We start from the raw sequence: 16,343 nt of genomic DNA, 5'->3' as shown, positions 1-16,343 counted from the left end.
CTCAAGTGAGAAACTGCAAAAGATAGTGGTTGAGTTTGGGAGAGTTTGTGAAAGAAGGATGTAGAGAATAAATGCGAATATAACCAGGATTATTAGGTTTAGTAAAGCAGCAGGACAGATCAATCTGGGTGTAAGTTTGATTGAAAAAAATATATGTAATTGGAGGGATTGAAGTGTTTTAGACAGCTGGGAGAATCTCAAAGCGAATGCAACCATGGAAAGGGAAGCGTGTCTTAGGAATGATGAGGGGATGAAGGTTCTTGGATCATTCAGAAATGTGTAGAAAGATAGAACGTTACCTTGGAGAGCGAAAATGGGTATGTTTGAAGTTACAATAGTCCCAACGTTAATGTAAAGTTTACATGGGAAAGACAGACAACAGGAGGCCTGATTGGCCCACGATGGGTTGTCTGGTAAAAGAAAAAAGTAATGAGTTTAATTTGACAAGAAAAAGTAACACTGCTCAGAAGTTTTTAAGCTATCATCGACTCCCCGCTGCTGCACATTAGCCATCTGCTGACTCCGTTACCGCTGTGGTTTATATAGTTTATTCATGGCGTCTTTCTCAAAGTATACCCGATTTTACAAAATACCTGTCTAAAAGACTTTTGAAGGTGCATATAGTTTTACCATTCACTACGTCTGACAGAACCTCATTCAAGTGCTCAACACACATGTAGGAAAAGCTTTTCCCTACTTCTGTAATACATCTTTTATCTTTGAGTTTTCTTCCATTTGTTCTACTAATCGTATTTCGAAAAGATGTTCGTGATTTTCCTTATCGAACTTGCTAAAGCTTTTCAGCACTTAGATTTCTAAGAGATAGGATCAATTTTGTCGCGCGTCTTTGTACCTGCTCTAATTTTTCCTCTTCTTTTTCATAGTCTAGGGATCAAATCTGGACTGCATATTCAAAGTGAGGTCTTACTAGATTATCAAAAAGTGTGAGAATTGTTTCTGGTGTCTTATAAACTATTTTCCTGGGTATGAAGCCTAACATTTGGTTGACTTTTTTCACTTACTGCTCGACACTGTTTAGTGTGTTTCAGATTGTTGCTAATGACTACTTTAAGGTTCCTTTATTCATTCATTTTAGTTAGAGAGTGTCCGAATAGATTGTAGTCTTAACGTACATTATTGTCTCCAAAGTGCATTACTTTACTCTTGTCTATATAAAACTCCATTTGCCATCTGTCTGACCGCTCTGCTATGCCACACCACTCGTTACGTGTAGTCAATATGAGGCTTCACTTTTTAATACTACATGCTGCTTTATTCCGGTAACCCAGTACAGAGTTCTTCACCCATCAGAAGGGTCGTTGCATGGCAGAGCAAGGGGATATTCAGCCGATTGACTTGACTGCTTACTGTCGTTTTCCCCTAAGGATCTGCAGATTCCGCTACACTAAAGTGAATTTAGGGATTGAGTGAGCGCTAACGTATTGAATATGAAGCAGACAGACCTAGCACCATGTTTAGAGAATGTCAGCTTCAAAGGTTGTGGGTCAAGTGACGACCATCATAACTAGGGTGAAGTGCATGGTCTTTGTTCCAATGAGGTGATGATACATTGTGGTTCGGCGAGACGAACACCAGGTGAGTAGCGCCTCGTAGAATCGCTGCGTCCCGAGGGGGCTTCTGTTGTGCCTGCTCGTTGCTGCGTCACCGGTTCTACCAGTGATGACGTGTACCCAAGGGTGACCACAACAACAAGCACAGAAGAACTACGTCACGAGCGAATGAGACAGGGTTTGTTGGCACTTGGGTTCGAGGTATCTAACGAGGGGACCACAGGAAAAGACAGGAGAAGGGATATTAAAGGGGTATTCCGTGAATTTTAGGAAGGAAAATGTTCTGTGATGGAGGGCCGTTACTGTCAGTCAGGGCTGGGGTGAGGCACTCTATCAGAGCAGATCCTAGAGCTTCACCGTTGGCATCGTGGCCGCAGAGACTTTCCCCTCGACCTGAGGCTGAAGTACGTAAACAGGCTTCATAAGATCGGTGTCTGGGCTGCACCCATAGTCTCTGCCTAACTTTAAGAAGTCTCCGTTTGGCAATCGACTATGGAGGCATTACCAGCATATATCATCTTGTAACATTTCCCCCAATTCCCGTAAAATAAGTCCTTCTTAACATATCTGGGGCTGCACGTTCCCTCACAGTGCTTGACATTAAGTTCAAATACCATCATATTCCCCTGAACAAGAATGACAGCGTCATGTCTACATATATAGCGCCATGGGGACATTATGAGTGGAATGGCCGGGCAGCATTTGGACTGAAGGGTGCTGGTTACTCTTTTCAGCAAATGATGACTTCCCTATGAGAGGGAGCGACAACTATGATGTCCTATGTTATCTGGATGACGTACTAGTGTGGGTAACGAAATGGACAAAACACAGTGTAAGGCTGCGGGCAAGATAAATGATAATGTACTCGCCTTGGTACAGTGAAAATGCAATCTCATTTTCCACTTAGTGGAATATTTCTGTCTCGGGAGGTTGAGTATAAATGATTAGAAGGTGAGACGACAACTGGCGATACTAGACTATTTACAGTACGCGAGCCGAGAAGGGTCATTGATGCATTTTGTACGTCCACTGCTGGTTGCTGGAGGTGGTGAAGACTGTTAAGATTGTACAAAGCGCTTGATCTGGAAACATACGGGAAACTGCACTTGACTGAGAGAATGTTCAGATCCTCTAAGACACTCCAAATGCAGTTAGCAAATGCAGTGATGCTAAACCACCTGATTACAAGAACCATTTTGACAAGTGACTGATGTAAGTGATGTTTAGACGGGAGTCATGCTAACTAACATATCTGGAGACAAAGTTACTCCAGATTTATCATTTCACTATACACCGACCACAGTTGAAGGACATTACTCAATGACACAAAAAGAGCTGTTGGCGGTGGTCGTCGTGGTCAAGATACTCAGGATGTACCTGCCTGCCTCCCAGTTCGACTTGATCATGGATTACAGCGTCCTCGGTTGGCTTAACTCACTTGACATCGGTGAGGAGCGGGGCAGAGCAGGGAGGTGGATATATTTCCACCATCATTTCTACACCATTTATATCCTACACGATAGGCTGCACTCCGACGATGCCTTCAGCGGACTATCTTTTACGTGTAGCATCCGACATCAGACAAATAAAAACTACCCAAGTAGTTGCAGCCAACGCTACTACACATCTAGCCAACAACCTATGGGACGTGCCAAACTTGGTCAAGGAACAGCTGTACGACGAAGAGATGGTTCAATCGACTTGAATCCTGGGAGGTAATGTGGGTAAAGGTTTCGCCCCATTTCAGGGGTAACTTGATCCTTTCCGGTCCCGTCTTATGTTATTTCGGCAAAGTCTGCTCTGTTACAGTATGGCGGATACCGGATCCGTGCTCACACCTGCGGCGTTAAGGAAACTTAGGTTCCAGATGTGCGGCCAAAGTTGCAGGTACAGGACCTACTGTTGTTGCATGATCAGGCTAGGATCAGTGGCAATATATACAGCATATGTAGGACGTTCTGTGATAGTGCCCATGTGTGATGCTGCACTAGACATGGCATCCAAGACCCTCATCGTTTAGTGTGCACTTTCGGAATACCTCATTCAATTTCATCAGACCAAAGGTCCCCCTCATATTTCTTCCGGGATGTTGCAATCTATTGGATGGCAGGAATTCATCAGAAACATGGCACGACCTATCATCCCCACAGCTAGACACAGGTAGAGAGGCAAAAGCAACCACGGTGTCTGTGATAAAATCATTGATGTGTGAGCAAAAATGTTGACCCGTCTGCGATTCAGTTACAACACCTAAAGGAATACCCCAGTAGGGTATCCTCTGCATGAACTGATGTTTGGTATTCGAGAAGACGTCCGAGGCAAGTGGTGTCACATGATGACCCTGACCTCTGTTCGCCAACCCTGAGTAATGTGAAGGTAGAAGGACGTCTAGTCTGGGAGAAGTTGAGAGAGATGGAGAAAGAACTACATTCAACAAAAGAGAGAGCAGCTGTTACGCAGAAAAGAAGGATAATGAAATATTGCTGTTGAGGAGAAGCGTTCTGTCCTGGTGACGGTGCGGCTTAAGTTATCACCAGCGAAATGGCATAGGAAAGTGGATAAGAAGAAGCTAACGCGTCATGAAGGTACTGAGAGAAGAATGGTCTTACTAGATTATCCCCATGGGTGATCCAGCTGGGTGACTCACAGTGCGTCACTTAGACGAGCTAGAGAGGACAACGGTAAAGCCATACTCCTGGAGATTTCCATCTCCGAGAAACCGACTGACCCTCGAAACTCAGACGAGACTGCGGTCCAGCCGAGTCTGCGGCGCTTAACACGTTGTCGTTAGCTGCCACGTAGACTACAACTGATGCAGGTTGGAGGCGGTAAGAATCCGAAAAGGAAGAGTTTTACAACGAACTAATAGATGAAGACGACCTGATCTTGGGAGATTGGGCAAAGAATCAATCCAATTAGAACCCTCCATTTTGTTTGACCCTGACCAAAGCTGAAGAGTAAAGAAAAACAATGGTTTGGGAATATCATAAGGGAAAAGTCAGTGATCTGAGTGGGGACGAAAGCTATGGAAGGTGTAGCATTTCCACTGAGGGAGTTGCGGGAATGAGTGAAAGAGTGTACGAAAGTGAGCTTCACACTAATGTAGGGAAAACTGAAAATAGATGACGAGAGTTAAGTGATAATTAAAGCTTATGCACAAGACAACGAAAGGAAGAAGAAATGCTTGTGTTTGGGGAGGAACTGGATGGGTATGTCAACATTATTGATGAAAGGGACCAAGTATAAGTGTTGGGTGATCTAAATGTGGGAGTAAGATATTTGGCAGTTAAAGGTAGGTATGATTTTTATTTTTTTTTTTGGGGGGAAAGTACTGTTATATGAATAAATGGTGGACAGCTTGTGGAATTGTGCTGAAAATGGTCTGGTAAGGTAAGGGAAGCTAACTTATCTTCAAAAAAGGTAATAAGAGGTGGGATGACAAAAGTTAAATTGCTAGTCAAAGTGAAAGAAGTAGAGTATGGACGTTACTTGCAGGGATGGAGTGCGAATGATTGAGATGTCCAAAAAAAGATAAAAAAAAATTGCTTGGAGTGAGTGAATATCAGCAAACTTTATGAAAAATTACGAAATATTTTGGAAGAGGGTTGATAGTGCGAGAAAAACATATGGGGAAGTGGTATTAGGTAGTGCTGAAGTGAAGAGGAAATGGAGTAGATATTTTGAACGGCTGTTGAATTTGTTTGATGATAGGATGGCAGATTATACAAAACTAGAAACAGATTCAAGTGAGAAACTGCAAAAGATGGTGTTTGAATTTGGGAGAGTGTGTGAAAGGAGTATGTAGAGAATAAATGCGAATATAACCAGGGTTAATAGGTATAGTAAGGCAGAAGGACATATCAATTTGGGTGCAAGTTTGAATGCAAAAAAAAAATAATTGTAGGGAGTGAAGTGTTTTAGACAGCTGGGAGTATCTCAGAGCGAATGGAGCCATGGAAGGGGAAGCGTGTCTTAGGAGTAATGAAGGGGTGAAGGTTCTAGGAACATTCAGAAGTGTGTGGAAAGAGAGAACGTTACCTGGGAGGGTGAAAATGGGTCTGTTTGAAGTTATGATAGTCTCAGCATGGATGTATAGTTGTGTGGAGAAGGGTGGATATGTTTATGAGTTTACATGGGAAAGACAGACAACAGGAGACCTGATTGGCGCACGATGGTTTGTCTGGTAAAAGTAAAAATAAAAGGAATTTAATTTGACAGGAAGAAGTAATTTCCCTCAGGAGTTTTAAGTTATCACCAACTCCCCGCTGCTACACATTACCCTTCTGCTGACTCCGTTACCGCCATCGTTTATATAGTTTATTCATGGCGTTTTTCTCAAAGTATACCCGATTTTATGTAATATTTGTCTGAAAGACTTTTGAAGGTATATATAGTCCTAGCAGTCACTACGTCTGACGGTAACTTATTCAAGTGCTCAACACACATATAGGAAAAGCTTTTCCCACTTTCGTACTACATCTTTTATCTTTGAGTTTTATTCCGTTTGTCCTAGTAATCCTACTTCGAAAAGATGTTCGTGATCTACTTTATCGAACTTGTTGAGAATATTCAACACTTGGATTAAGTCGTCAAAAAGTCTACGTTTTTTAAAGGAGGAGAGATCCAATCGTCTTAGCCTCTCTACCTATGCCAGATTTCTAACGGATAGAATCAATTTTGTTGATCGTCCTTGTATCTGCTCTAATTTTTCCTCGTCTTTTTCATAGTCTGTGGATCAAATATGGACTGCTTATTTAAGGTGAGGTCTTACTAGAGAATCATAAAGTTTGAGAATTGTTTCTGGTGTCTTGTAAACTACATTCCTGGCTATGAAGCCTAACATTTGGTTGACTTTTTCACTTACTGCTTGACACGGTTTAGTGTGCTTCAGATTGTTGCTAATGACTACTACAAGGTCCCTTTGTTGATCTACTTAAGTTAGAGAGTTTCCGAATGGATTGTAGTCGTAACGTATATTCTTGTCTCGAAAGTGCATAGCTTTACCATTGTCTATATTGAATTTCATTTGTCATCTGTCTCACTACTCTACTAATATGCTGAGATTTCTTCGAATCAATTAGCAGTCCCGCCTGTTTACAGCTCTACCTCCCAGTTCAGTATCTTCAGCAAATTTGGAGAACTTAGATATAAGACCGAGTTCTAAGTCATTACTGTATGTATTGAAAAAAATTGGGCCTAGGACCAACCGACCCCTGTGGCACACCACTCGTTACGTCTGGCCAATATAAGGCTTCACTTTTTAATACTACACGCTGCTTTCTTCCGGTGAGCCAGTCTCTGATCCATGTACAGAATTCACCGATTTTGTGTGCTTTGAATTTATGTAAAGGTCTCTTGTGAGGTACTTTATCAAAAGCCTTTTGGATATCTAAATATACTACATCAGATTGTTCCTTTTCGTCCCAATTTTGATAAAAAAAACTTTAGAAATTTCAGAAATTTTTCAGGTAGGATCTTCTATTGCCGATATTGTGTTGGTTGTCCGGTATGATTTGCTATCTAGAAAATGACAATTTTATCTCGTATTGTTTTTTCCATCATTTTACCTAACAATAACGTTAGGCTAATTGGAAGGCAGTTGAAGGCACACTTTTTGTCTCTTTTTTGTATATGGGAGTAACATTCGCTAGTTTCCAGTCAGTTGGCATCTGATCATCCGATAAAGATTCATCAAATATTTTTGTTATTGGATATATCAGCCGTCTCCCGACACCTTTTAAAAATCTTGGAGGTAAGTTATCTGGGCCATTGGATTTGTTGGGATTTAATTGGTCCAGGTATCCAAGTACTTCAGAGCTCTATATTTCTCTTAAATTAAACTATTCTTCTTAGATCTTTAAAACTATTTTATTGGTTATTGTATTTGAGATGTTTCTTCGATCATGAACGCAGAGTTAATGGAATAATTTGGTATGGTAACCATTTCCTTAATGAGCCTCCCATGCAATATATTGTCAAACTCCTGGCAATCCACTTACTAACAATGTACCCAGCCATTCCTTGTGTCTAAGACAGAATTCTCTCTCTAGTAGAAATCTATGATCTTCTTTGAATATGACCTCCCTTCCCTAATACTGGGCTGTCTCTCTCTTTGGTTATTTCCCTTTTGCAAAGAGTCATTCATTTACTTTCTCATTGTATTTTCCAGGAATATGAAGTCCATTCTTGCTAGTAAGACCAATCTGCAGTTGTGCCTCTTCCCGGGTCTCCTTTCTTGTATAGAGTGATGACATTTGTCCTTTTCCACTCCATGGGAGAGATATCTGTCTCTCTCCAGTGAAATCTTGAATAGCATTTCAAAAGGTTTTCTAGTGTATGTGCACAGCATCTTCAGCAAATATGGCGAAATTTCAAGAAGGGCCATAAGCCTTGTATGTGTTAGGGCCCTCTAGCATTCTATTTGCCTCTTTTATAGATATCTCAGTATTTCTAACATTTCTTTTCCATTTTCGTCTCACCTTTTATAGGTCTATAGCGTCTCCCACTGTGAAAACACTTTTGATATTGCTATGCACTGTCTCTCATATCCTAATTGTCACGTACAATTCTTCCTTCTGATTTATTTAACCTTAGCAATACCTTTAACTGAACAACGAACACTTGATAAATTATGGAAAACATTTGGATTTTCTCCTACCTTGTCCTCAATGTTGTTTTTAAAGTTTCTGTATTCTACTTTTCTTATCTTGCTGTACTCGTTCTTTGACCTCTTATACCTTGCAAATGTCGGCTGACTAGAGTGTCGAGTACATCTTCTCCACTGCATATCTCAAAGTTTCTTTACTTTTTGACATATTTTTCTGAACTATTACTTCCTCTTTCTTGCTGCTTCCTCTGTATTTAAGGGTAGAAATACTCATGTCCCACTGTTTCATTGTAAATTTTCCAAAATCTCTCCCATGATATATTTTCTAAATTGGTCATTATCTCCTTTTCTGTATGTGTGTCTTTGTCAACACAATAGCTCCATGGAACTTTTTCTTTTAAGTAATTTGCTGCTGTTTTCCGTGTTCATGCCAGGAGCAGACAAAGAACGACCACATCCGCTCACAGTCAGTCTCTAGTTGTCACCTGCAACGAAATCATATTTCCTTATCCACATCTTGGCCCAACAGACTTTTCCACGGTTTACCTTGGCTGCTTCGCATGTCCAGATTTAGGAAATTGACAACACATCGATCCCTGTATATCACAACATTCCGATTTACTCCATCCCTTGTACTTATTTCACCCTCCTGCATGTTTAGGTCCCAATCACTCAAAATCTTTCTCATTTCATCCTTCTTTCTCCAGTTTGGTTTATCCCTCCTCCTTGTTCCCTCCACCTCCGACACATGTATCTGTTTTGTTATAATCTCTTCACTCATTTCCTCCAAATGTCCAAACCATTTCAGTACACCCTCTTCTGCTCTCTCAACCATGTTCTTTTTACTACCACACATCTCTCTTAACCTTTTATTGCTTACTCGATCAAACCACCTCCCACCACATACTGTCCTCAGACATTTCACTTTTAACACATCTACCTCGTCCACAGTTCATAATCTATAGCCCTTGCCTCGCATCCATACAACATTCTTGGGATTACTGTACCCTCAAATATACCCATTTTTTCACTCCCAGACAACCTCTCTTTTCACACATTCTCCAGTGCCCCTAGAATCTTTGCTCGCTCATCCATGGTTCTATTCACCGAAAGTCCGCCCACTCCACTTCCTCCAGTTTTTCTCAATCCAAACCTATACCTCAACTAACCTGAACCTATCTTGCCAAACCTAATAAGTTCGCTTTTATTTTTATTTATTTATTATACTTTGTCGCTGTCTCCCGCGTTTACGAGGTAGCGCAAGGAAACAGACGAAAGAAATGGCCCAACCCCCCCCCCCATACACATGTATATACATACGTCCACACACGCAAATATACATACCTACACAGCTTTCCATGGTTTACCCCAGACGCTTCACATGCCTTGCTTCAATCCACTGACAGCACGTCAACCCCGGTATACCACATCGCTCCAATTCACTCTATTCCTTGCCCTCCTTTCACCCTCCTGCATGTTCAGGCCCCGATCACACAAAATCTTTTTCACTCCATCTTTCCACCTCCAATTTGGTCTCCCTCTTCTCCTTGTTCCCTCCACCTCCGACACATATATCCTCTTGGTCAATCTTTCCTCACTCATCCTCTCCATGTGCCCAAACCACTTCAAAACATCCTCTTCTGCTCTCTCAACCACGCTCTTTTTATTTCCACACATCTCTCTTACCCTTACGTTACTCACTCGATCAAACCACCTCACACCACACATTGTCCTCAAACATCTCATTTCCAGCACATCCATCCTCCTGCGTACAGCTCTATCCATAGCCCACGCCTCGCAACCATACAACATTGTTGGAACCACTATTCCCTCAAACATACCCATTTTTGCTTTCCGAGATAATGTTCTCGACTTCCACACATTCTTCAAGGCCCCAAGGATTTTCGCCCCCTCCACACCCTATAATCCACTTCCGCTTCCATGGTTCCATCCGCTGCCAGATCCACTCCCAGATATCTAAAACACTTCACTTCCTCCAGTTTTTCTCCATTCAAACTCACCTCCCAATTGACTTGACCCTCAACCCTACTGTACCTAATAACCTTGCTCTTATTCACATTTACTCTTAACTTTCTTCTTCCACACACTTTTCCAAACTCAGTCACCAGCTTCTGCAGTTTCTCACATGAATCAGCCACCAGCGCTGTATCATCAGCGAACAACAACTGACTCACTTCCCAAGCTCTCTCATCCCCAACAGACTTCATACTTGCCCCTCTTTCCAAAACTCTTGCATTTACCTCCCTAACAACCCCATCCATAAACAAATTAAACAACCATGGAGACATCACACACCCCTGCCGCAAACCTACATTCAATGAGAACCAATCACTTTCCTCTCTTCCTACACGCACACATGCCTTACATCCTCGATAAAAACTTTTCACTGCTTCTAACAACTTTCCTCCCACACCATATATTCTTAATACCTTCCACAGAGCATCTCTATCAATTCTATCATATGCCTTCTCCAGATCCATAAATGCTACATACAAATCCATTTGCTTTTCTAAGTATTTCTCACATACATTCTTCAAAGCAAACACCTGATCCACACATCCTCTACCACTTCTGAAACCACACTGCTTTTCCCCAATCTGATGCTCTGTACATGCCTTCACCCTCTCAATCAATACCCTCCCCTATAATTTACCAGGAATACTCAACAAACTTATACCTCTGTAATTTGAGCACTCACTCTTATCCCCTTTGCCTTTGTACAATGGCACTATGCAAGCATTCCGCCAATCCTCAGGCACCTCACCATGAGTCATACATACATTAAATAACCTTACCAACCAGTCAACAATACAGTCACCCCCTTTTTTAATAAATTCCACTGCAATACCATCCAAACCTGCTGCCTTGCCGGCTTTCATCTTCCGCAAAGCTTTCACTACCTCTTCTCTGTTTACCAAATCATTTTCCCTAACCCTCTCACTTTGCACACCACCTCGACCAAAACACCCTATATCTGCCACTCTATCATCAAACACATTCAACAAACCTTCAAAATACTCACTCCATCTCCTTCTCACATCACCACTACTTGTTATCACCTCCCCATTTGCGCCCTTCACTGAAGTTCCCATTTGCTCCCTTGTCTTACGCACTTTATTTACCTCCTTCCAGATCATCTTTTTATTCTCCCTAAAATTTAATGATACTCTCTCACCCCAACTCTCATTTGCCCTTTTTTTCACCTCTTGCACCTTTCTCTTGACCTCCTGTCTCTTTCTTTTATACATCTCCCACTCAATTGCAAGAATACTTCCCACGTATTCCTCGCGTGTCGTAGAAAGCGACTAGAGGGGACGGGAGCGGGGGGCCAGAAATCCTCCCCTCCTTGTATTAACTTTTTAAAATGGGAAACAGAAGAAGGAGTCACGCGGGGAGTGCTCATCCTCCTCGAAGGCTCAGAGTGGGGTGCCTAAATGTGTGTGGATGTAACCAAGATGTGAAAAAAGGAGAGATAGGTAGTATGTTTGAGGAAAGGAACCTGGATGTTTTGGCTCTGAGTGAAACGAAGCTCAAGGGTAAAGGGGAAGAGTGGTTTGGGAATGTCTGGGGAGTAAAGTCAGGGGTTAGTGAGAGGACAAGAGCAAGGGAAGGAGTAGCAATACTCCTGAAACAGGAGTTGTGGGAGTATGTGATAGAGTGGAAGAAAGTAAATTCTCGATTAATATGGGTAAAACTAAAAGTTGATGGAGAGAGGTGGGTGATTATTGGTGCATATGCACCTGGGCATGAGAAGAAAGATCAAGAGAGGCAAGTGTTTTGGGAGCAGCTGAATGAGTGTGTTAGTGGCTTTGATGCACGAGACCGGGTCATAGTGATGGGTGATTTGAATGCAAAGGTGAGTAATGTGGCAGTTGAGGGAATAATTGGTATACATTGGGTGTTCAGTGTTGTAAATGGAAATGGTGAAGAGCTTGTAGATTTATGTGCTGAAAAAGGACTGATGATTGGGAATACCTCGTTAAAAAGCGAGATATACATAAGTATACTTATGTAAGTAGGATAGATGGCCAGAGAGCGTTATTGGATTACGTGTTAATTGACAGGCGTGCGAAAGAGAGACTTTTGGATGTTAATGTGCTGAGAGGTGCAACTGGAGGGATGTCTGATCATTATCTTGTGGAGGCTAAGGTGAAGATTTGTATGGGTTTTCAGAAAAGAAGAGTGAATGTTGGGGTGAAGAAGGTGGTGAGAGTAAGTGAGCTTGGGAAGGAGACCTGTGTGAAGAAGTATCAGGAGAGACTGTGTACAGAATGGAAAAAGGTGAGAACAATGGAAGTAAGGGGAGTGGGGGAAGAATGGGATGTATTTAGGGAATCAGTGATGGATTGCGCAAAAGATGCTTATGGCATGAGAAGAGTGGGAGGTGGGTTGATTAGAAAGGGTAGTGAGTGGTGGGATGAAGAAGTAAGAGTATTAGTGAAAGAGAAGAGAGAGGCATTTGGACGATTTTTGCAGGGAAAAGTTCACTTTTATTCACAGTAATTTTCAAGTTCTTCCTTTCACACATTCTTCGAAATTCAGTCACCAGCTTTCATGCAATTTTTCTCTCGAGCATGTGACGTGCGATGTATCAATAGCAAACAACAATCAACCCAATTCCCAGGCCCCTTCATCCTCTAAAGACTACCTACTCGCCCCTCTCTCCAAGACTCTCGCATTTACCTCTCTCATCACCCCAACCATGAACAGATTGAACAGCCATAGTGACATCACATACTACTGCAGCAGACCAACCTTCAACCTGAGCAACTCACTTTCCTTTCTTCCCACTGATAGAAAATTCTCGCTGCTATGAGTAGTTTTCTTACCACACTATATATTTTCATGACCTTCCACAAGGCGTCTTTATCAACTCTACCATATGCTTACTCCAGATCTAAAGTTGCTATATACAAAGACTTTTGTTTATCTAAGCATTTCTTAAACACACTCTTAAAGCAAACATCTGGTTCACATAGCCTGTGTCACTTCTGGAACCACAATGCTACTCCCCAATCTTAGTACATACCCTTACCGTCTCGATCACTACTCTTCCACACAACTTACCAGGTGCACTCAACAAGCTTATAAATTTGAGGTTTAAACGCTTAGATTTATACCTCTTGCCTTTATGATAAACCAGTCAACTAGAAACTCACCCATTTCTTAAGAAATTTAACTGCAATACCATTCACTCCAACCGCCTTGCATTATTTCACTTTACATGCTTTTCTTTTCACCAAACCACTCTCCATGAATCTCTCACTTCGCATACCACACCGACCCAAACACCCTTCATCTGTCACCCTCTCATCAAACACATCCAACAGTCCTTCAAAATACTCATCTCCTCCTCACTCAATCACTACATGTTGCCACTTCTTTTGCACCCTTCAGAGATGTTCCCATTTGTTCTATTGCCCTTTGTTCTCTGTTTAACTCCTTCCAAAATATCTAATTGTCCATAAAGCTCATCAATACTTGTTCATCCAACTCTCATTTGCTCTCTAAATCAATCCCTGCACCATCCGTTTGGCCTCCTTTCGCTTTCTTGTATATCTCTCCCAATCATTTCCGCTCCTTTCCAGTAAGTATCGTCCAAACACCCCGTTTTTTCTTTCGCTATGAAGTTTGCTTCTTCATCCCACCACTCACTACCCTCTAATCTGCCCACCTCCCACTTTTCGCATGACATGTGCATCGCTAGCACGTGGAAGCACTCCTTACTAAATATCTCCCATTCCTTATCCTCCCTCTAAACTTAGTTTACTCTCGCCTTTTGCCACTCTACACTCAGTCACTCCAGGTATTTCTTCACAAAAGTCCCTTTTCCAGGCTACTTACCATCACCATATTCTTTTAACATATCCTCTTTTCCGAAAACTTCTACAAGTCTTCACCTTCTTCTCCACAGGGTAATGATAAGACACCCCACCAGCTGCCCCTCCCAGCACATTCACATCCAAATGTCTCTATTTAAGAAACCTATCAATTGATATGTATCTAAATAATGCTTGCTGACCATCTTCCTTAATCAGATGTGCATACTCTTATTAGATAAGGTATTCCAAAATTAGTTCTTTTTCAACAGATAACTCTAGAAGCTTTTCTTTATAACCATTCACACTACTGAATGCCCCTTGTTCCCCAGTCATACCCACAAGTATCGCATTTCTGAGCTTCACATTTAATCTCCCATCACTAAAACGTGGTCTCTTGCATCAGAGCTGCTGACATGCTCAATAAACTCTTATACACCAATTGCTTCTCTTGATGTTTCTTCTCATGGACAGGTGCATAAACAAAAATAATCACCCATCTCTTACAAGCTACTTCCATTTTTACACACATCAGTCTAGTGCTCGCATCCTTGCACTCTTTGACACACTCCCTCAACTCATGCTCCAGAATAAGTGCTATTCCTTCCTTGTTCTCTCACCAACTCCTGACTTTACCCCGAAGACATTTCCAAGCCTTCTTCCTTTAATGAATACTGAAATAACCCCACAGGGGTGCATCTCAGTATACATCTTATTTTTTTTTTATTCGTCGAAACAAAATCTATTCTCTAAATGGAGAAATGTGAAAGATAAATCGATGAGAAGTTGTATGCTGATTCTCGTCCGGACATACGCTGTGTGCATATATGTATATATATAACAATCATTAGCTTTTAGTTGTCCTAAATGTTCGCTCTCTGCCATGGGCAGGAGCACAGGAGTATTTGGCTATAACTATATATCAAACCGCATATGTTTATGAAGAAAGAAAAGTACATTTGAACTAGAGTTGTTATCAGTGCATCCACACTATTTCTTTCTACATGTGAATATCAGAAGCCGGGATTGAAATTCAAAATCCTCCTTATCGTATCTCTCCAAATGTAGGCTACTCGTGCCTTTTCCAATATTGACTTTCAAGCCATCATATGACTGCAAAACTGATGCTAAAATCTTCCTATAACATTCTTTAGAGACAAACCCAAATTACAAAAATGTATTGATTAGCTTAATTTGCGATGTCCCTTGTGATTCTGACTCAGTCATGTACGTTCCTGAATCTCTTCTTTCAGAGAAGACTTGGGGCGAGAAGCTTGAGAATGGATCTTGGTATGGAGTGATGGGACAGGTCCAGAGGCGTGAAGTGGACATTGCATTTTCCTTCTTTTTGACCCTCCACTGGAGTGAAGTTCCAGACTTGACGGCTCCTTATATAGCTGACGTAATGTATATGATAGACTTAAGCTGTTATCTCTTTAGTAATACTGACTTGATGCGATTTATATCTTTCATATCAGCACTGTTCCTGTGTCAAGAGAGAAATATCGTAATTACATACAAAATACGATACCGCATGTCTCTATGGCTACCATGATAAAAGTCTTGCTCTGCTGCTATGGCCGAGGTTTTATCAAGGGCATTATATTGAAATGTGCAGTACCTGTCCAGCACATAAGGTTTCACACGACAACAGCATTTCATATTCCATGAACAAAATCATTGTAGAGATAGAATCATTTTGTACCATACCTATCTCGTCTGACTGCTGAAACTACTCAATTTCCAACTTAATAGGACGCTTGAGGTATTTAAGACTCTTCATCATTACTTATGTACATCCTCAACATATGATCAGTGTATTAAAATGGACATGAACATTCCAATTTATACAATCACTCTTTACATTATAACTTAATGCACTCACTAACTTGATTAATCTACTGAGACCTATGTCTTTACACAGACACAGACACACACACACACACACACACACACACACACACACACACACACATACACACACACATGTACATACATACATACCTACTTTTCTCCCCTGGGAGCCCCTTCCTTCTATGAGGTCACTTAAGAGCTCAGGAAAACGGCCACGTCAACTGGGAGGGACCCAAAATCATGAAGCATAGCAATGCTGAGGGTGTTTATTTGGGGATAATGCTGAGCAATTGAGTAATAGATGCTCACTGTCTTCAATTCTGTAGTTGCATCGTCGTGTGAAGTGCCTTGAGATATTTTGAATCGGTGTTTATGGTGTTTAGTGATGGGAAATGTCCAGAGAGCAAATGAGAAAGTGTAACTTGTGTATGTCTGGGGAAAGCGGTTGCACACAGGTGTTTTCCTGGTGGG

The 16,343-nt window shown here is 41.5% G+C and overlaps 1 protein-coding gene across 1 annotated transcript in view; it reads left to right on the top strand.

The window, feature by feature from the left end:
- The window catches only part of LOC139748800 (probable glutamate receptor), a 53,682-nt gene that overhangs the window by 36,450 nt on the left and 889 nt on the right, over positions 1 to 16,343 (top strand). Inside the window, exon 4 of the mRNA XM_071662234.1 lies at positions 15,272 to 15,425. Within this exon, the coding sequence (XP_071518335.1) occupies positions 15,272 to 15,425 (154 nt within the window). The remainder of the gene's footprint in view (positions 1 to 15,271; positions 15,426 to 16,343) is intronic.

The sequence above is a fragment of the Panulirus ornatus genome, chromosome 5 (assembly GCF_036320965.1).
Source record: "Panulirus ornatus isolate Po-2019 chromosome 5, ASM3632096v1, whole genome shotgun sequence".
In the NCBI taxonomy this organism is placed as follows: domain Eukaryota; kingdom Metazoa; phylum Arthropoda; class Malacostraca; order Decapoda; family Palinuridae; genus Panulirus; species Panulirus ornatus.
This window is presented reverse-complemented; position numbering and strand designations above follow the sequence as displayed.